General features: G+C 40.9%; 4 protein-coding genes across 5 annotated transcripts; 1 reads left to right on the top strand and 3 right to left on the bottom strand.

The window, feature by feature from the left end:
• Positions 1-242: 242 nt before the first annotated feature.
• On the bottom strand, positions 243-1,813 carry LOC115674084 (peroxidase 5-like). Its single transcript, XM_030596414.2, has 2 exons — positions 1,452-1,813; positions 243-1,163 (listed from the first exon to the last, which is right to left on the bottom strand). Exons 1-2 carry the CDS (start codon positions 1,662-1,664, stop codon positions 396-398), a joined length of 981 nt encoding a protein of 326 aa, XP_030452274.1. The 5' UTR covers positions 1,665-1,813; the 3' UTR covers positions 243-395.
• A 2,740-nt stretch (positions 1,814-4,553) lies between these two features.
• Positions 4,554-6,053, bottom strand: LOC115674090 (peroxidase 5-like). Its single transcript, XM_030596421.2, has 2 exons — positions 5,724-6,053; positions 4,554-5,429 (listed from the first exon to the last, which is right to left on the bottom strand). Exons 1-2 carry the CDS (start codon positions 5,925-5,927, stop codon positions 4,662-4,664), a joined length of 972 nt encoding a protein of 323 aa, XP_030452281.1. The 5' UTR covers positions 5,928-6,053; the 3' UTR covers positions 4,554-4,661.
• A 4,877-nt stretch (positions 6,054-10,930) lies between these two features.
• LOC115674086 (peroxidase 5-like) lies at positions 10,931-12,410 on the bottom strand. Its single transcript, XM_030596416.2, has 2 exons — positions 12,063-12,410; positions 10,931-11,786 (listed from the first exon to the last, which is right to left on the bottom strand). Exons 1-2 carry the CDS (start codon positions 12,276-12,278, stop codon positions 11,019-11,021), a joined length of 984 nt encoding a protein of 327 aa, XP_030452276.1. The 5' UTR covers positions 12,279-12,410; the 3' UTR covers positions 10,931-11,018.
• A 4,837-nt stretch (positions 12,411-17,247) lies between these two features.
• Positions 17,248-22,345, top strand: LOC115673987 (FACT complex subunit SPT16). Of its 2 annotated transcripts, XM_030596258.2 has the most exons (3): positions 17,248-17,374; positions 18,155-18,261; positions 18,856-22,345. In XM_030596258.2, exon 3 carries the CDS (start codon positions 18,882-18,884, stop codon positions 22,080-22,082), a length of 3,201 nt encoding a protein of 1,066 aa, XP_030452118.1. In that variant the 5' UTR covers positions 17,248-17,374; positions 18,155-18,261; positions 18,856-18,881; the 3' UTR covers positions 22,083-22,345. The 2 variants fall into 2 exon arrangements, with proteins under 2 accessions (XP_030452118.1, XP_030452119.1); XM_030596259.2 differs by lacking the exon at positions 18,155-18,261.

A 22,345-nucleotide genomic window follows, 5' to 3' on the forward strand; every position in this document is an offset into this window, starting at 1 on the left:
AAACAACTTAAAAGTTTAGGGACCGTATTGCACATTGGGCTAAAATTCAGGGAATGTTTATGTCATTATCCCAAAAAAGAAGTCCATTTCTATCGGGATGATGCACAGAAAAAGATGAAAAAGAGCAATGAGTTGTTAAAGCATTTAATGGACAAGCAATCATAGTAAAATATCATGTCAAAACAACAGCCACCTCACATAGAATTACTTAAAATCTGCAATTATCCTTTAATTTGTTTCCTTTGGAATTCTTTCAACCAAATCAATGGCAGTCCATTAGAATTAATACACACTTCAAGTTGCGAACAAAGAAACGATAATACACACTTGAAACAGCAATGAAAGAACGAAACAATATCGGATGAAAAGTCAAAGTTAAACCCAATGGTCTGTATCTAGTTCACCACCGTGCACTTCCTCCTAATCTCACCCTGGCTCCCGGTGAGGACATCGATAAATCCCATCTTCACCATTGCTGCTGCGAACTTGTTAGCCCATGCCCCGCCGTTATTTGCGTTGCTCCTCACGATATTAGCCGTCGAGGGGCTGTTAAAAAGGGTCTGATCAGAAGTCAATAGGCCTCGGTGGTTCTTCAAATTACTGTAGTACTTGTTGTCTAGCCTGTTCGGCGTGACCAAGTCCAATGGCACCGTGGGATCGCTAGCGCCTACGTTGTTCGGACACTTAGCTTTCAGTTCACTAGCCAACTCGGTGTCCATTGAAGGGTCTTGGGTGTGAGTGGCATTAAAGGTGTACAAGCGGCTCGAGAAGGAGGAGCAATGCGACACACCAATCGAATGCGCACCGGATAGGGTCACCATTTCGTCCAGAGAGAGGCCTTTTCTTGCAAAATTAGCTTCTAATTGTTGCGCATTGAAGAAGAAAGGAGGAAGATTCTGGGAGGGCTCATCTTCGAGTGAGACTAGCCCATCGCGGCGACCGGCTGGTACTGCATAGTTGATGCTGCCGAGTTTGTAGGCACTGTCGCGGGCCGCGAATGCAAGAATGTCAGCGCACGAGACCTTCTGTGGGCATAGAGACTCTAGCTCAGCCTTTGCCTCGTCAATGACTTCAAAACCTCGCAAGCTCGGGTTGTTCGCGGGGTGTTCCTTCTCTGATGGGTTTCCTGGGGTTGAATCCAGCAAGATCGAAGCATCGCAACCCTATTGTTGGATCAAAGAACGGCAAATTAATTAGCAGGATAGCTGAAGTGCATCTGCATGAGAAAGATTATTTTGGGACCGTTCAGTCAGACAAAACTTAAAATTCGTGGACCTGTGATAGAAATGTGAAATGTACTCCACACTCTCCCATCTCATCCATTTCTTTTGTACTAACAAAAACATAGGCATACGGTTTTTGCTAAAAAAAATGGTTTTCCTCGCATTACTATTTTTCCGATAACGAGATTATAACCACTACTTGAAATGTGTAAAGAAGTTCTTGCATACCCGAACAAAGCAATCATGGAAGTGCATTCTGATAAGCCCAGCACCGATGCCGGGATTTCTGGCCACTGCTTTGTTCACGGCTTTCCGGACGACGGACTCCGCAGACGGGCAAGTGGAGCGGTAGAATCCCACTTGGAGAGTTGCTGAACCAGAGTTCAGAAAGGTGATGAACAAGAACATGGCACAGAAGAAAGAGGTTCTCATAGTTTTCATTTCCAAAAATGAACCACAGGATAGAACCTGACAAAAATGGGTACTAATATACTGGAAAATCGGAGCGAGAGTGATGAAAGTTTATCGAGATCACTTGAGAGTGAGAGCTGGAAAGCAGATGATAATGATAGAGAGACAGAGAGAACAAACGAACTGATGAGGATGGCGAGAAAATGAAATGCTCAATGTGGTATTTATAGATAGGCACCGGAAAGTGACAATCACATTCCTCTTAAGGATGGCGAGAAAATGAAATGCTCAATGTGGTATTTATAGATAGACACCGGAAAGTGACAATCACATTCCTCTTAATAAAATATTAGAGGTTGGCGCTGATTGATTCGAAAAAGAAACCGTGTCGTGCAGCTTTGCTTGAATGAAGCAAGCATGAAAAAGAAGAAGAGGAAGAAGAAGAAGAAAAGGAGGAAGGTGCGTGAGTTTTGGACTTTGAACAGTTCTTCGTGCATGGGGTTTCCTTCATAAGGACAGACAAGAAAAGGTCTGTCCGGTTGTGCTCTGACTTTCAAAGATGTCAACTTCACAATTCTTGACTTCTGGTTCTGTGCTTGTACTTTTATGCATAATTGTTGATTACGGGATTGTACGTTGGTCAATCATGTTGGCTTGAGTTCTTACCTAATCTATTGGAACTCACGCCGCACCCGTGGTGATCATTTTACTATAATAAAATTGCCATGCACACACGCGTGTACAAAGGATTATTGCTGTTACTTTTTCAGCGAAAATTTCACTTTTGCACCACAACTATTAGAATACTAATATTTTGCAATATGGGTATTTATTTATATGGATTATAGAAAACTAAACGAAGTCTATCGGTTCGTATATGAATTAAAACATCATCATTTCTTATTGTTTTTCCAAGATGTCCTCGAATCTATCAGGCATTTGAAAGAATGTCGATTTTCTTTAAAGGACGAAAAAAATCACGAAATACGATGATATTATTTTCACTATCAATTAGAGTGAAAAAAGATTACTAAAAAGTAATTCCAATAAAAACAACCCATGTTAATTTTACCAAAACGTCTGCTATTGGTGGCCCTTGTCGCCACGCTTCCTTCATCCACCCAACCCTATGCGGCTTATTTACCGTCACACTTACTACATTCTTTGTGGCCTTTCAATCCCATTGGTCAATTGCATTGTGGCCCAATGTTTTAAAAGTAGTATCGAACGGTCGACTAGTATGCAGCTTGATTGGTTCAACCAATCAAATCGATAAAATCTAGCGATTTGATAATTTAAAATACTTCTAAAACTATATAAGTTAATATAATATATACCGAAAAATTTACATAAGCGTGTCACACAGCCAAGTTGGCAAAATACGTTGCCTCGGTAGAAAATTTTAAAGGTTCGACTCTTTCGCTTATTATCACGGCCTAATACCCTAAAAACCCCCAACTTTAACTACTGTCCCAATCCTACCGTCCAATCTCAATTTTACCTTAATTTTTTTTAGTCTCATAAAAAACCACCATTTTTTACTTGAGTTACAAATCTACCCCCATTAACCCTCCGTCCAAAATTTCTCATTAACAACTGACAGATAGAAAACTCTCAAGCATGAGCTGCTAGAGCGTCCCAAGTGTCCCGAGCGCGAGCTCTCTGACCATGAGAGATGAAACACTCCCGAGCATGAGAAATTGAAGACCAAGCACAAAATCGAAGATTCCCGAGCGAGATCAAAGAAAGCCTTTCTTAAGAGTAAAAGCAATTGAATAGGGCAAGTTTTCCCACGGGGCATTTGGTATGGGGCAAGATCACTTAATCACCAGTATGTATATTTTTTAAAAGTACATATTAAGTACAAGTTGCATATCAAAATTAGATTGTTATATCATGTAATCTATTATAATTAGTTAATTCACTTAATTTAAAAAAGAGCACGTTGACCATGCCGACAAACAACCCACATCCTTAAATTGAAGAGCCATTATTGCATGACCCTAGTGCATATGAGCTCAATACACATGGACCGTTGGATCGAGTGGTGGGTTCCAGGTAGAGCCCACATAATTCGACGATACACCGAGATCATCTCATATTTTTTGAAATTGAAACGCACCTGATCGACGGACTAGATTTTCTTTTGCATTCCATATCCGATGGGCTTAATTGAACGTGCCAAATAATATGTTTAGGTAGGTGGTAGGATAGAATTTCCCTAGCACGATGAACGAGATTTGATGTTATGAGTGGTAACGACTTGATCCAAGGTTGTGAGAGCTCAGCGGCAACCTTTATCTGCCGGGCAAGCAGGGGGAGGGAGAGACAGACATAAGGGTGGTGCGGTTTTTAAAGTTTTTGGCGTGGCTATTTGATGAAATGAGCGAATGCGATGCTGGTAGATAGGGACTGAGCATGAGGACACAGTAGCCCTTCACACGATGGAACTAATATCTTGGTCGTACTAATCATTAAATACTTCTTTGTGCTGTTGCCCCGCTTTTGCTTGGGTTGAAAAAATATGTTCTTGATTTTCCCTTCGAAATTTTTGAAAACCTCAAATGAAAAGAACTTATAAAAGTTCCAAATAAAAGTATTAATAGTTCAATATCATTTAAGTTTCATGCAGTACAAGGAAAGCCAAAAATAGCAAAAGTCATTGAAAATTTGAAATAGGCCCTATAATACTTACTCGTGATAAAAAAGAAGATGTCTATTTCTATCAGGATGATGCATAGAAAAAGATGAAAAAGAGCAATGAGTTGATAGGGCATGAAATGGACAAGCAATCATAGTAAAATATCATGTCAAAACAATAGCTACTTCACATAGAATTACTTAAAATTTGCAAATATCCTTTTATCTCGTTCGTCAAGAATTCTTAAACCAGATCAATGTCATTCCATTAGAATTAATACACACTTGAAGTTGCGAACAAAGAAACGATAATACACACTTGAAACAGCAATGAAAGAACGAAACAATATCGGGTGAAAAGTCGAAGTTAAACCCAATGGTCTGTATCTAGTTCACCACCCTGCACTTCCTCCTAATCTCACCCTGGCTCCCGGTGAGGACATCGATAAATCCCATCTTCACCATTGCCGCCGCGAACTTGTTAGCCCATGCCCCGCCGTTATTTGCGTTGCTCCTCACGATATTAGCCGTCGAGGGGCTGTTAAAAAGGGTCTGATCAGAAGTCAATAGGCCTCGGTGGTTCTTCAAATTACTGTAGTACTTGTTGTCCAGCCTGTTCGGCGTGACCGAGTCCAATGGCACCGTGGGATCGCTAGCGCCTCCATTGTTCGGACACTTAGTTTTCAGTTCACTAGCCAACTTGGTGTCCATTGAAGGGTCTTGGGTGTGAGTGGCATTAAAGGTGTACAAGCGGCTCGAGAAGGAGGAGCAATGCGACACACCAATCGAATGCGCACCGGATAGGGTCACCATTTCATCCAGAGAGAGGCCTTTTCTTGCAAAATTAGCTTCTAATTGTTGCGCATTGAAGAAGAAAGGAGGAAGATTCTGGGAGGGCTCATCTTCGAGTGAGACTAGCCCATCACGGCGACCGGCTGGTACTGCATAGTTGATGCTGCCGAGTTTGTAGGCACTGTCGCGGGCCGCGAATGCAAGAATGTCAGCGCACGAGACCTTCTGCGGGCATAGAGACTCTAGCTCAGCCTTTGCCTCGTCAATGACTTCAAAACCTCGTAAGCTTGGGTTGTTCGCGGGATGTTCCTTCTCTGATGGGTTGCCTGGGGTTGAATCCAGCAAGATCGAAGCATCACAACCCTATTATTGGATCAAAGAACAACAAATTAATTATCAGGACAGCTGAAATGCATCTGCATGAGAAAAATACATTATTTTGGGACCGTTGAGTTAGACAAAACTTAAAAGTCCTGGACCTGTGATAGAAATGTGAAATGTACTCCACACACTCCCATCTCATCCATATCTTTTGTACTAACAAAAGATTAGGCATACGCTTTTTGCTAAAAAAAATGGTTTTCCTCGCATTATCATTTTCCTGAAAACGAGATTATAACCATTACTTCTGAAATGTGGAAAGAAGTTCTTGCTTACCCGAACAAAGCAATCGTGGAAGTGCATTCTAATAAGCCCAGCACCGATGCCAGGATTTCTGGCCACGGCTTTGTTCACGGCTTTCCGGACCACAGACTCCGCAGACGGGCAAGTGGAACGGTAGAATCCCACATGGAGAGTTGCTGAACCTGAGTTCAGAAAGGTGATGAACAAGAACATGGCACAGAAGAAAGAGGTTCTCATAGTTTTCACTCCCAAAAATGAACCACAGGATAGAAGCTGACAAAACTGGGTACTAGTATTGAGATCACTTGAGAGAGAAAGAGAGCTGGAAAGCAGATGAGAATGATATAGAGATAGAGAGAAGAAACCGAGTGATGGGGATGGAGAGAAAATGAAATGCTCAATGTGGCATTTATAGATAGGCACCGGAAAGTGACAATCACATTCCTCTTAATAAAATATCAAAGGTTGGTGCTGATTGAGTCGGACAAGAAACCGTGTCGTGCAGCTGTGCTTTTGCAAGCATGAAAAGAAGAAGAAGAAATGAAGAAGGTGCGTGAGTTTTGGACTTTGAACAGTTCTTCGTGCATGGGGGTTTTCATAAGAAAAGGTCTGCCCGGTTGTGCTCTGGCTTTCAAAGATGTCAACTGGGCGATGGAGAGGATTGTAGAGACCTCGTCACCTTCTCAGCTGTACTTTTATGCATAATTAGTGATTACGGATATGTACGTTGGTCAATCATTTTGGCTTGAGTTCTTACCTAATCTATTGGAACTCACCCCAGACCGCGTAGTGATTATTAAAATCTCTTTACTATAATATTGCTATGCACAGACACGCGTTTACAAAGGATAATTGCTGTTACTTTTTCAGTGAAAATTTTACTTTTGCACCACAAGAAGAATTACCAAAAAAATCTAAATTTATCGTAATTGTGTTAATTCAGTCATATTGTTTTTTGCTAATTGAGTCCAAACTCTTTGCATTTGTGCCAATTCAATCCATCCAGTCAATTTTGGCCGGAAATTACAACAATCATCTTATGTGACGCGGCTAGCGCCGATATAGAAATTTTTAAATAATATTTTAATAATTTTTCGAATTTTTTCTTTTTTCTTATCTTTCTCTTTCTTTTTTTTCTTCCCTTCTTCCTCTAGTTGGCGAGCTCAACCTCACCATCGCTAGGCCCGACCTCGCCAGTACCTCCCCCAATTTGGCGAGTTCAAGCCTTGCCCAACCATGGTGAGGCTTGCCCGATGGGTGGATCTAAAAGGGTATCAGCGACCACACTTTCCTTCAGAATCAGAAGATATCAAGAATCTCCACGATGAAGTTGCTGCAGAGAGGGCAGTTGCCCCTGCTCACCCAAAGCTTTCTTGAACACAGCCTGCAAAACGTGTGCCCACATGGTATGAACGCCGCTCCTTTGTGCCTCACCATTCACATGCAGCAATAACTCTGCTCACCGCGGCGACTGCCCCCTTCCTCCACGTCCTTGAGGGCAAGCCTCATCATAGCCGGGTGAGGCCGATCTAGCCTAGCGACAGCTTGCCGCTCTTCTCTGTTCAGAAGCAAAGAAGGAAGTGACCTAATCAATGGAATTCCACGGCTAGTCATGAGATCGGCAAATGACTAAGCTTGAGAAGCTTTTGGCCTAGTATGCCCGTAAAATTCACTAGGATAAGCGGTATTATTGAACTAGACGTACAAAGAACAAGCAAACCCTTTTGGGTTGTGTCCAAAAATATGGAAAGGGATGTTTTTATGTCTCGCAAGCCAGTTATTCTACCCTCGTGCTATAGCCATTTCAGTTCAAGCAAAATCGGGTAAAGAAGAGAAAGGCTTAAAGTCCTTCCCAGTGGATAGAGCTAGAGGAAGTCAACCCCGAATCACCAGCTAAGGCTCCTAAATGACCACTAAGTGATAAGTATTTTTTATAGAGAAATCTCTTACGAACAACAGAACAAGATCCATTTTGCATCATACCTAAGGGATTCCTTGGTTTGGGCCAAAGAAGCAATGTTACTCGATAATTATCAACTAACTATAATCTTTTTCTGTTCGACCCACTCATCGAGCGGGGATGGAAGTTGGCCTAAGTGATCCGACGATGTCAAGTGGAAGGGCTGTCACTTAGCGCGACTCCTTGGCCCACTTCAGCTGCTTTCGATTTCGAGCTTTCAAGTAGCGTTTGAAATGGCCGGATTCGATATATCATTTCCTATTTCTTTCCCTAAGATATTTGTTCCGAAACAGCTGGAGAAGCATGACTTATCCTTCTGGTTCATGAGCTGGGTCTTTGATCGATCGCCTCACTGCATTTCTACCGAATGGATTTGTTGCACACCTCAGTTGCTAAAGATAAAAATAGATCGGGGATAATCGAGAGGAAACTAAGCGAAGCCGATGAGTGATATGAACAAAGGGGCTCCAAAAGCAATTGGAGGGACCATTGAGTCTTCGGACTTCAGTTCCTTGCCTTTCTTTTAGGTAGTGTTCGAAACAAACGCGGAAAAACAAATACGGAACACAAGGATTTACGTGGTTCGATCACAAGGTGATCTACGACCATGGGCGAGGCAAAACAAGATTCCACTATAATCAAAGAGAGTACAGTTTTCAGAAGTCGACAAAACGACTTAACAAAACCTCACGGCTCACAAAACTCTGCCAAAACGAAAATCTCTCTTAATCAATGGAAAAACCTAGCCGCAATATAAATAGGGCTCCCCAAAAATTTCCTCGGGGGCTACGCCCCTGAAACATTTGTTCGCTTGCTCTAGCTTGGGCGGACCGCCATAGAGATTTGTTCGCTTGCTTTGGGTTGGGCCTATCGGCCCAACCCGACGCATCACGAACTAAATCTCAATTTTTCTCCACTTTTGGGTCGTACAAAAAATATGTCGGGTCAGGTGATGAACCGGACCAAGTACATAAAATTCAAGACATATTTTACGGGTAGCTTAGACCTTCAAGCAAGATCCTTAGTCCACTGGAGTCAAGTGAGGATACAAAACCCTTCAAATGTCACTTGGGTACAGGAAATCATGTTGTCGAGATCTATCTATTTCGAAATATCCTTGAAATTCCTCCATTGGATATTCGATTTAACTCCAAAAAGAAAAAAAAAAAAAAAAAGTCGAGCTTCGCCAAGGGTGGGTGAGGCTTGCCCTCAACAATGGCTGGCGAGGTTGAGCTTGCCAGCCCCCGTCTTTGGCTGGCGACCAACTAGAGGAAGAAGGGAAAAAAAAAAAGAAAGAAAAGAAAAAAAAACGAAAAAAATAAAATAAATTCGAAAAATTATTAAAATTTTATTGAAAAATGTCCGCGTCAGCATTAGTCGCGTCACATAGGATAGTTTGCATCTATGTTAGTGATTTCCAGCCAAAATTGATCAATGGACTGAATTGGCACAAATGCAAAAGGTTTAAGATTTAATTGACAAAAAAAAATTTGAACAGAATTAACATAATTGTAATAGGTTGATGACTTTTTTGGTTATTTTCCCCACCTATTACAATGCTAGTATTTTGCGATCTGGTTATTTATTTATATGGATTATAGAAATTTGAATGAAATCTATCAGTTTGCATACGATTTAAAACATATCATTTTTTTAATGTTTTCCCAAGATGTCCTCGAATTTAAGAGCCATTTGAAAGAATATCGATTTTCTCTATAAGGCGAGAGAAATCTCGAAATACGATAGGATTATTTTCACTGTTAATTAGAGCGAAAAAATATTACTCTAAAGCAGTTTCAATAAAAAACGACCCTCGTCAATTTTACTGAAACCTCCGTTAATTAATTAAGTAATCTAACATAATGTGGGCTAATTGAGTTTCGAGATGGCATGGCACAATTCTTGAATGACTACAATGCCTCATCTCCACTAATTATGTGGTTAAGTGAAGGTTGGTGGTGAAAGAAACAAATTATTCTTCAATGGCTATAGTGGCCTGACTTGTAGAAGATATTCATCGGCCTTATGCCTTCCAATGCATCCAAATGGATCGTTCAACACACATGCTACAGCTTGAGAAAGCTCATTTCGAAACAGACATCTTACCAATGAAACTTATCGATAATTTATCAACACTTTCGTGGAGCGGTCAATGTTGCAGTAAGTTACTAACTTTTATTTGCATAACTTACCGGCTCGAATTTACTATGGGTGTGCTTGTTTTTATAAGTTTGATCTTCATGAAATGATCTTTCAGAATTTCATTCGTTTGGTTTGCTGAAAGTGGTAATCAACGGAAAAAACTTTACGGTCGAGGAAAATAATTGTAATTAAAAAAAACGATTACCCGGTGCTAAAGAAAAGGAAATTGTTTTCTTAAGATCATTTTACACGCACACACTCGCACAGAACGGAGAACCATTCTCACGTGAAGTTTTATGAGCACCAAGAAATCAAGTTTGTTAGTTATTTGAATTTTCCATTCTTTCGGCATCTTTTTTTAGGTTGCTTTATTTTGATAATAAAAAAAATTCAAAAGTTATACTTCGTATATTAGTAATGTCATAGATAAAGATTTTGATACCACCTCAGTATCTTACATTAGGAACAAAATATAAATAAAATGGAGAGAATAATTTTTTAAAGTAAGATCTAATCATCAAAAAAGAAATTCGTCTCACTTTCAAATGCACCACCAAGCAGCTGAAAACTAGTCATTTTTATCGAATTGGTTTTCGCAGAAAATATTTTTTTTCACTAAAAAGATTTCCACGAGACAAACACACCCTAACTCTTATATGAAATTACCAACCTAAATTAGAATGATGTAGCAAATTTTGTCAAAGTAAATTACCGAGTTATCAACTCTCATTTGAGTTACTTATCATCGTTTAATTTTTTTTTAGTTATCAATTTATCTGTTAAGTTACTAACTTTGATACGCATCGGTTAGCAATCCCTTATATTTACTAACTCTTTTTAGAGATTATCAATCTAAATTCAAGTGAATCGCGGACTTTTTTCTCATTAAATAATCACATAGTATTGGATTACCAACATTCATTTAAGTTGCTTATTGATATATAATTTGTTCCATAATCTACCAACAAGTTATTGGAAATCAGGTGATTGGTAACTTTTTTTATCAGTAGTTTTTGACATGTACCGACTCTTTTAGAATCTACCGGCGCGAAAAATAAATCAAAATAAAGGAATGATTGGAACAGTAGAATTGGCACATGTATAGATAAATACACACTTTTTTTTTGTCAAAATAAATACACACTTGAAGTTCAGGAAAAAAAAAAACCAAATACACACTTGAAATAAAACCGTATACATGTTCTAATCAACCTTTGGAGCGTCTGCTAGTTCACAACTCTGCAACTCCTCCTAATCTCGCCCTGGCTCCCGGTGAGAATCTCGATCGATCCCATCTTCACCATTGCCGCTGCGAACTTGTTAGCCCATGCTCCACCGTTATGCGCGTTCTTCCTCACGATATTAGCCGTCGAAGAGCTTTCGAAAAGCGTCTGATCGGAAGTCAATAGGCCTCGGTGGTTCTTCAAATTAGTGTAGTACTTGTTGTCGATCCTGTTGGGTGTGACAATGTCCAAGGGGACTGTCGGATCGCTTGCGCCTCCATTGTTTGGACACCTTGCTTTCAGTCCATGGGCGAACTTGGGGTCCATGGAAGGGTCTTGCTTGTGCGTGTTATTGAAGGAGTACAAGCGGTTCGAGAAGGAGGAACAATGCGAGACTCCAATCGAATGCGCACCGGATAGTGTCACCATTTCGTCCAGAGAGAGGCCTTTTCTTGCGAAATTGGCTTCTAATTGTTGCGCATTGAAGAAGAAAGGAGGAAGATTCTGGGAGGGCTCGTCTCTGAGTGAGACTAGCCCATCACGGCGACCGGCCGGGACTGCATAGTTGATGCTGCCAAGCTTGTAGGTGCTGTCACGGGCCGCGAACGCGAGAATATCGGCACAAGAGACCGTCTGGGGGCATAAATACTCTAGCTCGGCCTTCGCCTCATCAACGACTTCAAAACCTTGTAAGCTCGGGTTGTTCGCAGGATGTTCCTTCTCTGATGGGTTGCCTGGGGTCGAATCCAGCAAGATCGAAGCATCACAACCCTATTAATGGTTCAAAAAATACAAAAATCATCAGGATAGCTGAAATGCATCTGCATGAGGAACGCAGACTATTATGTTACTATTACGTTGGAGTCCGCCTCATGGACCTGTGATAGAAACGTGAAACGTACTCTATACTCACATCTAGCTAATATGCTTTGTAATAACAAAATATCAAAGGAACGCTTTTTTGCTAGGAAAATTTTTTCGTCACTACTAATTGAAATCAAGATTGTTACTGCTACTTCTGAAATGAGGTAAGAAGTGTTTGCATACCCGAACAAAGCAATCATGGAAGTGCATTCTAATAAGGCCAGCGCCAATGCCGGGATTTCTGGCTACCGCCTTGTCCACGGCTTTTCGAACGATGGACTCTGCAGACGGGCAAGTGTAGCGGTAGAATCCCACTTGGAGAGTTGCCGAACCTGAGTTCAGCATGGGGATGAGCAAGAAAATGACACGGAAGCTGAAAGAGGTTTCCATAGTTTTCATTTCAAAAGATGAACCGGGATAGAAGCCAGCAAAAGGGTATTATATACCGGCAAACCGGGGAGAATATCGTATGCAAAATCGCTTGAGAGCGAGAGTTTGAAAGAAGATGATGATAATGATATGAAGGTGGAGAGAAACCAAGTGGGTGATGGAGAGAAGATGAAATGCGAAACGGGTTTTTATAGATCGGCATTGGAGGTGATTACAATCACATTAAGATAATATTGAGGTCGGTTTTGTTTGATTCGTAAAAGAAAGCGTGTCTTGCAGCTGTGCTTTTGCAGGCACTTATGAGAAGAAGAAGAAGAAGAAAACGAAGGAAGCTTCAACGTGCAGGTGGACGAGTGTGGACTTTTTGAACAGTTCTTCGTGAGCTGGTCTTCAGGGGAAGAAAAAACAAAGATCTCTCCTTATAGTATTGCAAGGGGAAGCATTTGGCTGTGATTTTCACGGGAAAATTTTTAAAACAATACGTGGTCAATTCAGTTTTAAATTTTTTAATTTTGTTAATTCAATTTAAATATTTTGATGATTGGTTAGTTTGGTCCCAAGCCTTTTGTCGGTTTGCCAATGTAGTCTTCTTAATCAATTTTGAGTGGAAATCGCTGACGTGGCGGTCGTGCCATATAGGATAGCCGACGTTCACGTAAGCGATTTTTTATCAAAATCGGCCGAAAGGACTACATTGGCAAATTGTCAAAAAGTTAAGGACTAAATTGACAAAATTGAAAAGTTCAGAATTGAATTGACCGCCTTTCAATAGGTTTAGGATTTTTTGAACAATTTTAACTTATTTTCATTAGGCGAAAAAGCAATAGGATGTGGAGCGTGTGAATCTCGCGTGCACGATTTTTACAAATCATAAAGGTATTTTCGTCTTAAAATTACAAATAATGCATGGACTCGAAAACAAAAAATAGAAAACTAGAAGTGCAAACCAAGGGGGGTACACAAGCGAGGGTCCGGCATCCTCGTCGGGCTCAGGCGAACCAGCAATAGCCGCCGCCGCGAATTACACTTATACAGAGGGAGCTCGTCGGGCAATACGCTTTCAACTGCGTCCGTGCGCAAATGAAGAGGTTGAGGTGCTCTCGTTCTCTTATTAGGACAAGAAAAACAATGGAAAACAATGTCAAATTGAAGATATTTAACCAGCCCTACAAAATAAGAGGGTTAATTCTAAAAAAAGCACCAACTTTAGGTCGATTGACAATTCTGGTCCGAACTTTTTTTTGTCCGGTAAAAAAGTATCAACTTTAGGTCGAGGGACAATTCTGACCCGAACTTCTTTTTGTCCCGTAAAAAAGCACAAACTTTAGGTCAAGTGACAATTCTGGCCCCAACTTTTTTTTGTCTCGTAAAAAAGCACCAATTATCACTTAAATCCCAAATCTTGCCTCCATTGACTTAGAAACATTGATTATTTAACTTGACTATTCCACCTTAGCAATAAATTCACATAGCTTGCTGACTGGATTTAAAGCAATATTCATTGTCTTATTCTCTGAGCCACAGCTTGAAGAATAATAGTGAAACTATTCGTCCCCTTCACTTCACCGGTAAGTCAAAAATATCTCCAGATTGAATCTATCTGGCCAGACGTAATCTGAAGCTGATCATCGCCTGTCGACAAACGCCATAGACGAGATTCGCTAAGCTCACCACCATAACCTTTTTTCTCAAACAAGGGTGACTTTAGACAGAAAGTCAACGAGAGGCCAGATTTGGGATCAGAGTGAAAGTTCGTGATTTTTTATGAAACAAAAAAAAATCGGGGCCAGAATTGTCACTCGACCTAAAGATGGTGCTTTTTTACAGGACAAAAAAACAATTTGGGTCAGAATTGTCCCTCGATCTAAAATTGATGCTTTTTTATGAGACAAAAAAAAAGTTTGGACCAAAATTGTCCATCGACCTAAAATTGGTGCTTTTTTTTGGAATTAGGCCCAAAATAAGAAGGACAAAAAGGAAATTGAGCACATCTTCACATGATAAGACCAGAATACTACCGTTAGTGAACGCACACTAAAGCCATCGGCCGAATTCAACTTCGGACATGACAAATTTTAAACTTGGGGCCGTGCACACTGATGTCGATCCGGCCATGCCTATGGGCCTCTATGTGGGTGTAATCCAAGGCTGCCGCCGCGTCGCACGATCGTCCTAGCTCGACAAGGACACCGGGCCCTAACCGGTGCATGGGCAACCCTCCCATTGCGGTCACTGCTGCCGCCGCCGCCCCCACCTCCTCTGCCTCTATTTTCCTCTCCCTCAATCTCTAAGGTTTGTGGTTTTTAATTAATTTTCTTTCTTTCTTTCTTCTGAATTTCATGCATTAATTTGTAATTTTAGGACGAGGATAACCTTTTGATTTGGGCAAAATTGTGCGCATGAGATTCACCTGCTATGATCGACCGATTTTTCATCCGCGATAAGCTCGAGGGGTTTGTTGAGACAAAGTTAGGAGTGTTATGGAACAAAATCCAATGAAAAGGAATTTTGAGAAATTGACATCACTTCAGAAGTATTTTTTAAATTATTTCCAAAATAGAATTGAAGTGTGCCATCTTAACTGATCGGAGAGACCTAGTCGTTACATATGACATAGCTGGTGGGAACATTGGAGGAGCACCCTTTTCTTTGCCATGGAAATCACTAGATCGAGTTCTCTATTTGAGGAGACGATCTATTGATGGAGAATGAGTTGAGAAGAGTAGATGGCGGCGGCGGCGGCGGCGGCGGCGACCAAAGTCATAATATTAATAAAAAAGAGTAAAAAGTAGAATAGTAATTTCGTTATGGATTAATGGTTGTATATAAGAGAGAGATGGTATAATTATTAAGACAACAATTCCCTTTTTTTTTTTTTGGCAGAAGACAAGAATTCATTTATGGGCAAAATTGCGCAATTTTCAACATAGATCATTAATATATAACAGCTACTAATTTGTACTCCAATGAGAAATTTAAAATTTATAAAAACATAAATATGTCTAGAGGAAATGAGAGTAGAAGAAAAAAAAAAGGGAAGTCGAAAGTTGGAAATGACGAGATTAGTTGTAGTTAGTTATATTCCATGTATTTGATATTTGTTTTTTGAAATTTTAACATTTAGATTTTTATATAGGTATAGCTTTTTCAAGGGCTAATTCCCAAAAATACTCCAAATTATAGGTCTAATTCCAATTCGTCCCCAAAATTTTTTTGTCTAAAAAAAAATCCCTAATTGCTACTCTAGTCCCAAATCTGCCCATGCGTCCGATAATCGCCATTGATTCCGTCAAGATTATCAACGTAAGAATATATATGGCCTTTTACAGGTCTTGATGAAGACGCGAGCTCTGATAATATTGAACTTCTAACTAGCTCTAATGTTGATAATCTTGAAAAAGTAATGGCTATATTTGGATGAGTGGGTAGATTGGGATTAGAATGAAAGTTGAGAATTTTTTTTTTAGATAAAGAAAAGTTCGGAGCAAAATTAAGATTGGATCTAAAGTGGGGGGGTTTTTTTAGGGAATTAGGCTCATTTTTTAATGTTGAGATGAAAGGGGTATTCCGAAAAAGAAAAGATAGAAATACCCATTTCCATTCTATAGGGAAAATTACCAAAGAAGTCATGAATTTATTAAACATTTTTTTTGCCAGTTGAGTCTTAAATTTTTTGCATTTTTTGCCAATTCAGTTCATTCGGATAATTTTAGCCAGAAATCCCTTATGTGGACTCCGATCGTCCTACGTGTCACGACCAACGCTAACATGTACATTTTCAATAATATTTTAATATAATTTTATTATTTTTTCTTTTTTTCTTTTCTTTCCTTTCCTTTTTTTCCCAACTCCCAACTGTGGGCTAGGATGCCCTCGCCCGTGGCCCTTGCCGGCCCACAATTGGGAGTTTGGAAAAAAAACAAAAAGGACAAAAAAGAAAATAAAGGAAAAATAAATAAATAAATTCAAAAAATATTAAAATATTATTAAAAGATATATCCACATCAGCGCCCGCTATGCCACATAAGATAGCCGGCGTCTACGTTAGCGATTTTCGGCTAAAGTTGGCTGGATAGACTTAATTGGTCAAACGTGAAAATGTTTATGACTCAATTAGCAAAAAAAAATAAGAAAGGTTTATGACCGAATTGACACAATTACAATGGGTTTATAACTATTTTGATAATTCTCCCCCATTCTTTACTGTAGATTAAGATAGGGATAATAATGACACAAATAGTCCCTGAACTTTAACTTAATGTGTAATTTGGTCCCTGAACTTTTAATTTGTTCAATGTAGTCCCTGAACTTTAACATAATGTTCAATTTGGTCCCTGAACTTTTGAATTGTTCAATGTGGTCCCTGAACTTTTTATATATGTTCAATTTAGTCCCTGAACTATATAAAAATGTTCAATATAGTCCCTGCACTTGAATTAATGGAAGGACTATATTGAACATTTTCAAATAGTTCAAGGACTAAATTGAACACATATTAAAAGTTCAAGGATCACATTGAACAAATCAAAAGTTCAGGGACCAAATTGAACATTATGTTAAAGTTCAGGGACTACATTGAACAAATTAAAAGTTCAAGGACCAAATTGCACATTGGGTCAAAGTTCAGGAACTATTTGTGTCATTTTCCCATTAAGATATGTTGAATCATTATCCGGTCTTAAAAAAACATGTTTTTTTAAGACAAATATCGATTATTTAGGTTATAATTCTTGTTCGTGTTTTATATTAATTTTGTAGGTTTTTTTTTTCTCTTATCTTTTTTTTTTATTTTAATATATTTATTTTCTTTTTTCCATTTTCTTTTTTTTTCATGACTTTTCATTTTATCGTATGACGTTTCCGACTTCCCTCGCTCCATTTCAGCTCCCCCCCCCCCTTAGGGCACACTTCTTCGTTCCACCCCTCTCACTGTCTCTCTCCCCTTCGCTCCCTCCCTCGCGAAATCTCTCCTCCTCCTCCTCCCCCCCCTCCCCCTCCTCCGCCTGCATCGGCAAATCGACGGTGGCGGGAGACGACGGTGCCGCCGACGCCATCTGCCCCTCCTCCTCCTCCTCCGCCGCAGCAGCAACGAGTCCCGGAGAACGGTGAGCGCTCCCCCCTCTCGCTCCCTCTCTCTCTCTCTCGCGATTCTCGCACTGTTGTTCTCCGTTGCCTCCCCCTCCCCCCGCCTGCGATTGGGAGTGGGTCTGATTCTTCGCTCGATCGACCGGAGCCGTTGGTCGTCGATCGCGTTCGCGTTTCACCGTTCCTTCGATTTTCTTCCCTGTTGTAGCTCGTTTCGTGTCGTTTCCGGTGGTGCTAGGGTTTGCTCGAATGGGAGATTTTGCCAGATTTTGACCGCCGGGGGAGATATTTCTTAGTGTCGATTGACTGCTGTTATTGCTTGAAGGGGAAAGAAAGAAGGTCCTCCGGACGATTTACTCAGTGTCGTCGGGTAGGGTGGCTGTCTTGAGGACCGACGAGTGTAATCGCCGAGCAGCCTGGTTTGGCGTTGATTTCTGGGGATTGTTTGCTCTTCGATAAGTAGGATTATTATGTTGACGGAGTAGAAGGCGTGTTTATCTGAATATGCTGGAGGAATGTATGGAAGACAATGCGGGGAGAAGCGGACCGACTGAAGATAATTAACAAGTTCGGGCTTGTTTTTTGTTTGAAAATTATGTTGGAGCAGTAGCCGACTTACTATTCCATGGACAAATATCGTCGGTAGTATTTTTGCTCGCCGAAGTTGTGGCCTCGCGGTTGAATTTTTATGTGCCTGCGATCTTAATCTTTCGTTCAATTAAACCATGCGAAGGGATGTAGATAAGTTGAGGTGCCACTTTAACTATAGCCTTGACTTCTTGATCTGTTCCATAATGTAGCAAAGCAGTGGCTGCCTGTCTGCCCGTGGATCTACAAATCGCTCATCTAGTGATTGAAAATGTGCTAGATCTGACTTGGGCTATGCCCGCCACTTGCGTCACATCAGGTTGGACGGTTACGCCCATTAGATTACACTTAATGAGCTATTGCCAAATGTGTCTTAATTTTGTGGGGGATATTTTGGACTTTGTAAAGAAGAGACAAAATTTACATCTAAACTCTCCTTTAAAAGATAGTATAGATGTAGATAGTTGTAGATTTGTATCTGTTTATGCTTTTTTAATTGCCATAAAATTGTTGACGTCATGACTATTTATTTATTACTGTAAAAGGCAGTTTGCATTAGCCTCAATACTGTTTCTTATTTGAGAAGGATTAACATGGGAAATAAAAAGGGAGAGTAGATCGGAATTTATGACGAATAATTTCTTTGCATGCGACACAAAAAATCCTTTGAAATACAGTGCCATGAGCCTGCTGACGTTATGGATAAATTGGCTCTAGATGTTTCAATCTCTAGACACTTGGATAAACCTGGACTCTCTTCTGCCACGAGTTTATTTTCATGTTTGATAAGGAAAATATCAGCTCGACTAAGAATTTTCTTCCTATACGTCCTGTGTTGTATGTCCGATTACTATGAAAAATAAGAAACTTTTATTGCTTTGTGTTGATTTGTATTTCATTTGCTTCTTATCAGGCTGGTGTTAAGTGTGGTGTTTGTAAATGGGCGATCATCGAAGTGGAAATGGTCAAAACGTTAATGGAAAGGCTGCAGCAGCTGGACCTGCGTATAAGATTCAGTTGGACAATTTTGCCAAGCGTTTGAAGACTCTTTATACTCACTGGAATGACCATAGGAATGACTTGTGGGGTTCTTCTGACGTTCTTGCAATAGCTGCGCCTCCTAATTCAGAGGACCTTCGGTATCTCAAATCTTCAGCTTTAAACATGTGGTTGATGGGTTATGAGTTCCCAGAGACTATAATGGTTTTCATGAAGAAGCAGATCCACTTTTTATGCAGCCAAAAGAAGGCGGATGTACTTAGACCTGTCGAAAAAACTGCCAAGGAAGCTGTGGGAGCCGAAGTTGTGATTCATGTGAAGGCGAGAAGTGATGATGGGACTGCGCTAATGGAGGCAATTTTCAGTGCCATCCACTCTCTTTCCAAGGCAGATGGTCAACAAGTACCTGTTGTCGGGTATATAGCAAGAGAGGTTCCTGAAGGTAAGCTTTTGGAGGCATGGGCTGAAAAGCTTAAGACTGCTGACTTTCAGCTTAGTGATGTGACCAATGGGTTGTCTGACTTGTTTGCTGTCAAGGACGACGCTGAGCTTTTAAATGTGAAAAAGGCAGCACATCTGACGGCTAACGTGTTGAAGAATTATGTGGTTCCGAAACTAGAGAATGTTATTGATGAGGAGAAGAAAGTGACTCATTCATCCTTGATGGATGAAACTGAGAAAGCCATATTGGATCCATCTAGAGCTAAGGTAAAGCTGAAGGTAGATAGCATTGATATTTGCTATCCTCCTATTTTCCAGAGTGGAGGAGAGTTTGATCTTAGGCCCAGTGCAGCCAGCAACGACGAATTGCTGTATTATGACTCTGCAAGCGTGATTATATGCGCAGTTGGGTCTCGTTATAACAGTTACTGCTCTAATTGCGCAAGGACATTCTTGATTGATGCCAATCCCCTGCAGAGTAAAGCATATGAAATGCTTCTAAAGGCCCATGAAGCAGCAATTAGCATGTTGAAGTCCGGGAACAAGCTCAATGCAGCCTATCAGGCAGCATTTTCAGTAGTTGAGAAGGATGCTCCTGAACTACTACCAAACTTGACGAAGTCAGCTGGGACAGGAATGGGTCTTGAATTTCGGGAGTCTGGGTTGAACATTAATGCCAAAAATGAGAGAATTGTCAAAGAAAACATGGTGTTTAATGTATCACTTGGTTTCCAGAATTTGCAGAACCAGACAAGCAACCCAAAGAATCAAAATTTCTCTATGCTGCTTGCTGATACAGTCATTGTTGGAAAAGAAAAATCAGATGTTGCCACTCATATGAGTTCTAAAGCTGTGAAGGACGTGGCTTACTCGTTCAATGAGGATGAGGAAGAAGAGGAAAGGCCAAAAGCCAAACCTGAGGCTAATGGTGTGGACGCATTCACATCCAAGACAACGCTCAGGTCAGACAACCAGGAATCAAAGGAGGAGCTAAGAAGGCAGCACCAGGCAGAATTGGCTCGTCAAAAAAATGAGGAAACTGCCCGGCGGCTTGCTGGTGGACGCTCTGGGGCTGGAGACAACAGAAATGCTGCCAAGACTTCAACGGACCTTGTTGCTTATAAGAGTGTGAATGATTTACCACCTCCTAGAGATTCCATGATTCAGGTTGACCAGAAGAATGAAGCTGTTCTTTTGCCTATATATGGGAGTATGGTCCCGTTCCACGTCGCAACCATAAGGACAGTCTCAAGCCAGCAGGACACCAATCGCAACTGCTACATTCGGATTATTTTTAATGTCCCTGGGACTCCGTTCAATCCTCATGACAGCAACACATCAAAGTTCCAGGGTGCTATTTATTTGAAGGAGGTAGCTTTCCGTTCCAAGGACTCCAGGCACATAAGCGAAGTCGTGCAGCAAATAAAAACTCTTAGACGACAAGTTATGGCTAGAGAGTCTGAGAGAGCTGAAAGGGCAACTTTAGTTACTCAAGAGAAACTCCAACTTGCAGGGAACAGAATGAAGCCTATAAAGTTGTCTGACCTTTGGATCCGTCCAGCTTTTGGCGGTCGTGGAAGAAAGATACCCGGTACACTTGAGGCTCATGTTAATGGTTTTCGGTATTCTACCACCAGGCAGGATGAGCGTGTAGACATCATGTTTGGGAATATTAAACATGCGTTTTTCCAGCCGGCAGAGAAGGAGATGATAACCCTTTTGCATTTTCACCTGCACAATCATATAATGGTTGGTAATCGGAAAACCAAGGATGTGCAGTTCTATGTTGAGGTGATGGATGTGGTTCAAACCTTAGGCGGTGGGAAGAGATCTGCCTATGACCCTGATGAGATTGAAGAGGAGCAACGGGAGAGAGATAGGAAGAACAAGATTAACATGGATTTCCAGAACTTTGTGAACCGGGTAAATGATCACTGGGGCCAGCCCCAGTTTGGTGGGCTGGACCTCGAATTCGATCAGCCTCTTAGAGAGCTTGGCTTTCATGGGGTTCCCTACAAGGCTTCAGCTTTCATTGTTCCAACTTCAACCTGCCTGGTGGAACTAATAGAGACTCCTTTCCTTGTGGTGACACTGAGCGAGATTGAGATTGTGAACTTGGAGAGAGTTGGTCTTGGACAGAAGAACTTTGACATGACTATAGTTTTCAAGGACTTCAAGCGGGATGTACTTAGAATTGATTCCATCCCTTCTACATCTCTCGATGGAATCAAGGAATGGCTTGACACAACAGACATCAAGTACTATGAAAGCAGATTGAATCTGAACTGGCGACAGATATTGAAGACCATAACTGATGATCCACAGAGCTTCATAGATGATGGGGGCTGGGAGTTTTTGAATTTGGAAGTCAGTGACTCAGATAGTGAAAAGTCGGAGGAATCAGACCAAGGTTATGAACCATCTGATGTGCAGTCCGAATCCGATTCGGAAGAAGAAGCCTCTGATAGTGAGTCGTTGGTGGAGTCTGAGGAGGATGACGACCAAGATTCAGAAGAAGATTCAGAGGAAGAGAAGGGGAAGACATGGGAGGAGTTGGAGAGAGAAGCAAGCAATGCAGATAGAGAGAAAGGTGATGAATCTGACAGTGAGGAGGAGAGAAAGAGGAGGAAGATGAAGGCCTTTGGGAAGCGTAGAGCTGGTCCCAGCAGTGGCATGCCTAAGCGAGCAAAGATGCGGTAGACGTTATTGGAGCTTTTGCTTAGAATCTTGGTTTTAGCTTTTGCTCAGTCAAGCTCTTTTTGGTTCTCAGCTCGTCCTGTCTTCTGTAAAATGCAGTTTGACTAACATATTATGAATGGCTTAGGTTTGATCATCGAGATGCATTGTTAGTTTTTATTTGGGCTTCTGCATGCAGTTAAGCGTCTGTTATGAGCGCATGTGAATGATACTGCTTAGAAAAGTAAACTATCTTCAATGTCAATGATTAAGGAGAAATCTCTCTA

This window comes from Syzygium oleosum, unplaced genomic scaffold (assembly GCF_021117445.2).
Source record: "Syzygium oleosum isolate NSW1041296 unplaced genomic scaffold, Sole_v2.1 Sole_v2.19, whole genome shotgun sequence".
Classification (NCBI taxonomy): Eukaryota; Viridiplantae; Streptophyta; class Magnoliopsida; order Myrtales; family Myrtaceae; genus Syzygium; species Syzygium oleosum.

Coding starts and splice junctions, on each gene's coding strand:
- LOC115673987 (XM_030596258.2), top strand. CDS start 18,882: ATGGGCGATCATCGAAGTGGAAATGGTCAAAACGTTAATGGAAAGGCT.
- LOC115674084 (XM_030596414.2), bottom strand. CDS start 1,664: ATGAAAACTATGAGAACCTCTTTCTTCTGTGCCATGTTCTTGTTCATC. Junction 1,164..1,451: donor TCCATGATTGCTTTGTTCGG/GTATGCAAGAAC, acceptor ATCCAACAATAG/GGTTGCGATGCTTCGATCTT.
- LOC115674086 (XM_030596416.2), bottom strand. CDS start 12,278: ATGAAAACTATGGAAACCTCTTTCAGCTTCCGTGTCATTTTCTTGCTC. Junction 11,787..12,062: donor TCCATGATTGCTTTGTTCGG/GTATGCAAACAC, acceptor AACCATTAATAG/GGTTGTGATGCTTCGATCTT.
- LOC115674090 (XM_030596421.2), bottom strand. CDS start 5,927: ATGAGAACCTCTTTCTTCTGTGCCATGTTCTTGTTCATCACCTTTCTG. Junction 5,430..5,723: donor TCCACGATTGCTTTGTTCGG/GTAAGCAAGAAC, acceptor ATCCAATAATAG/GGTTGTGATGCTTCGATCTT.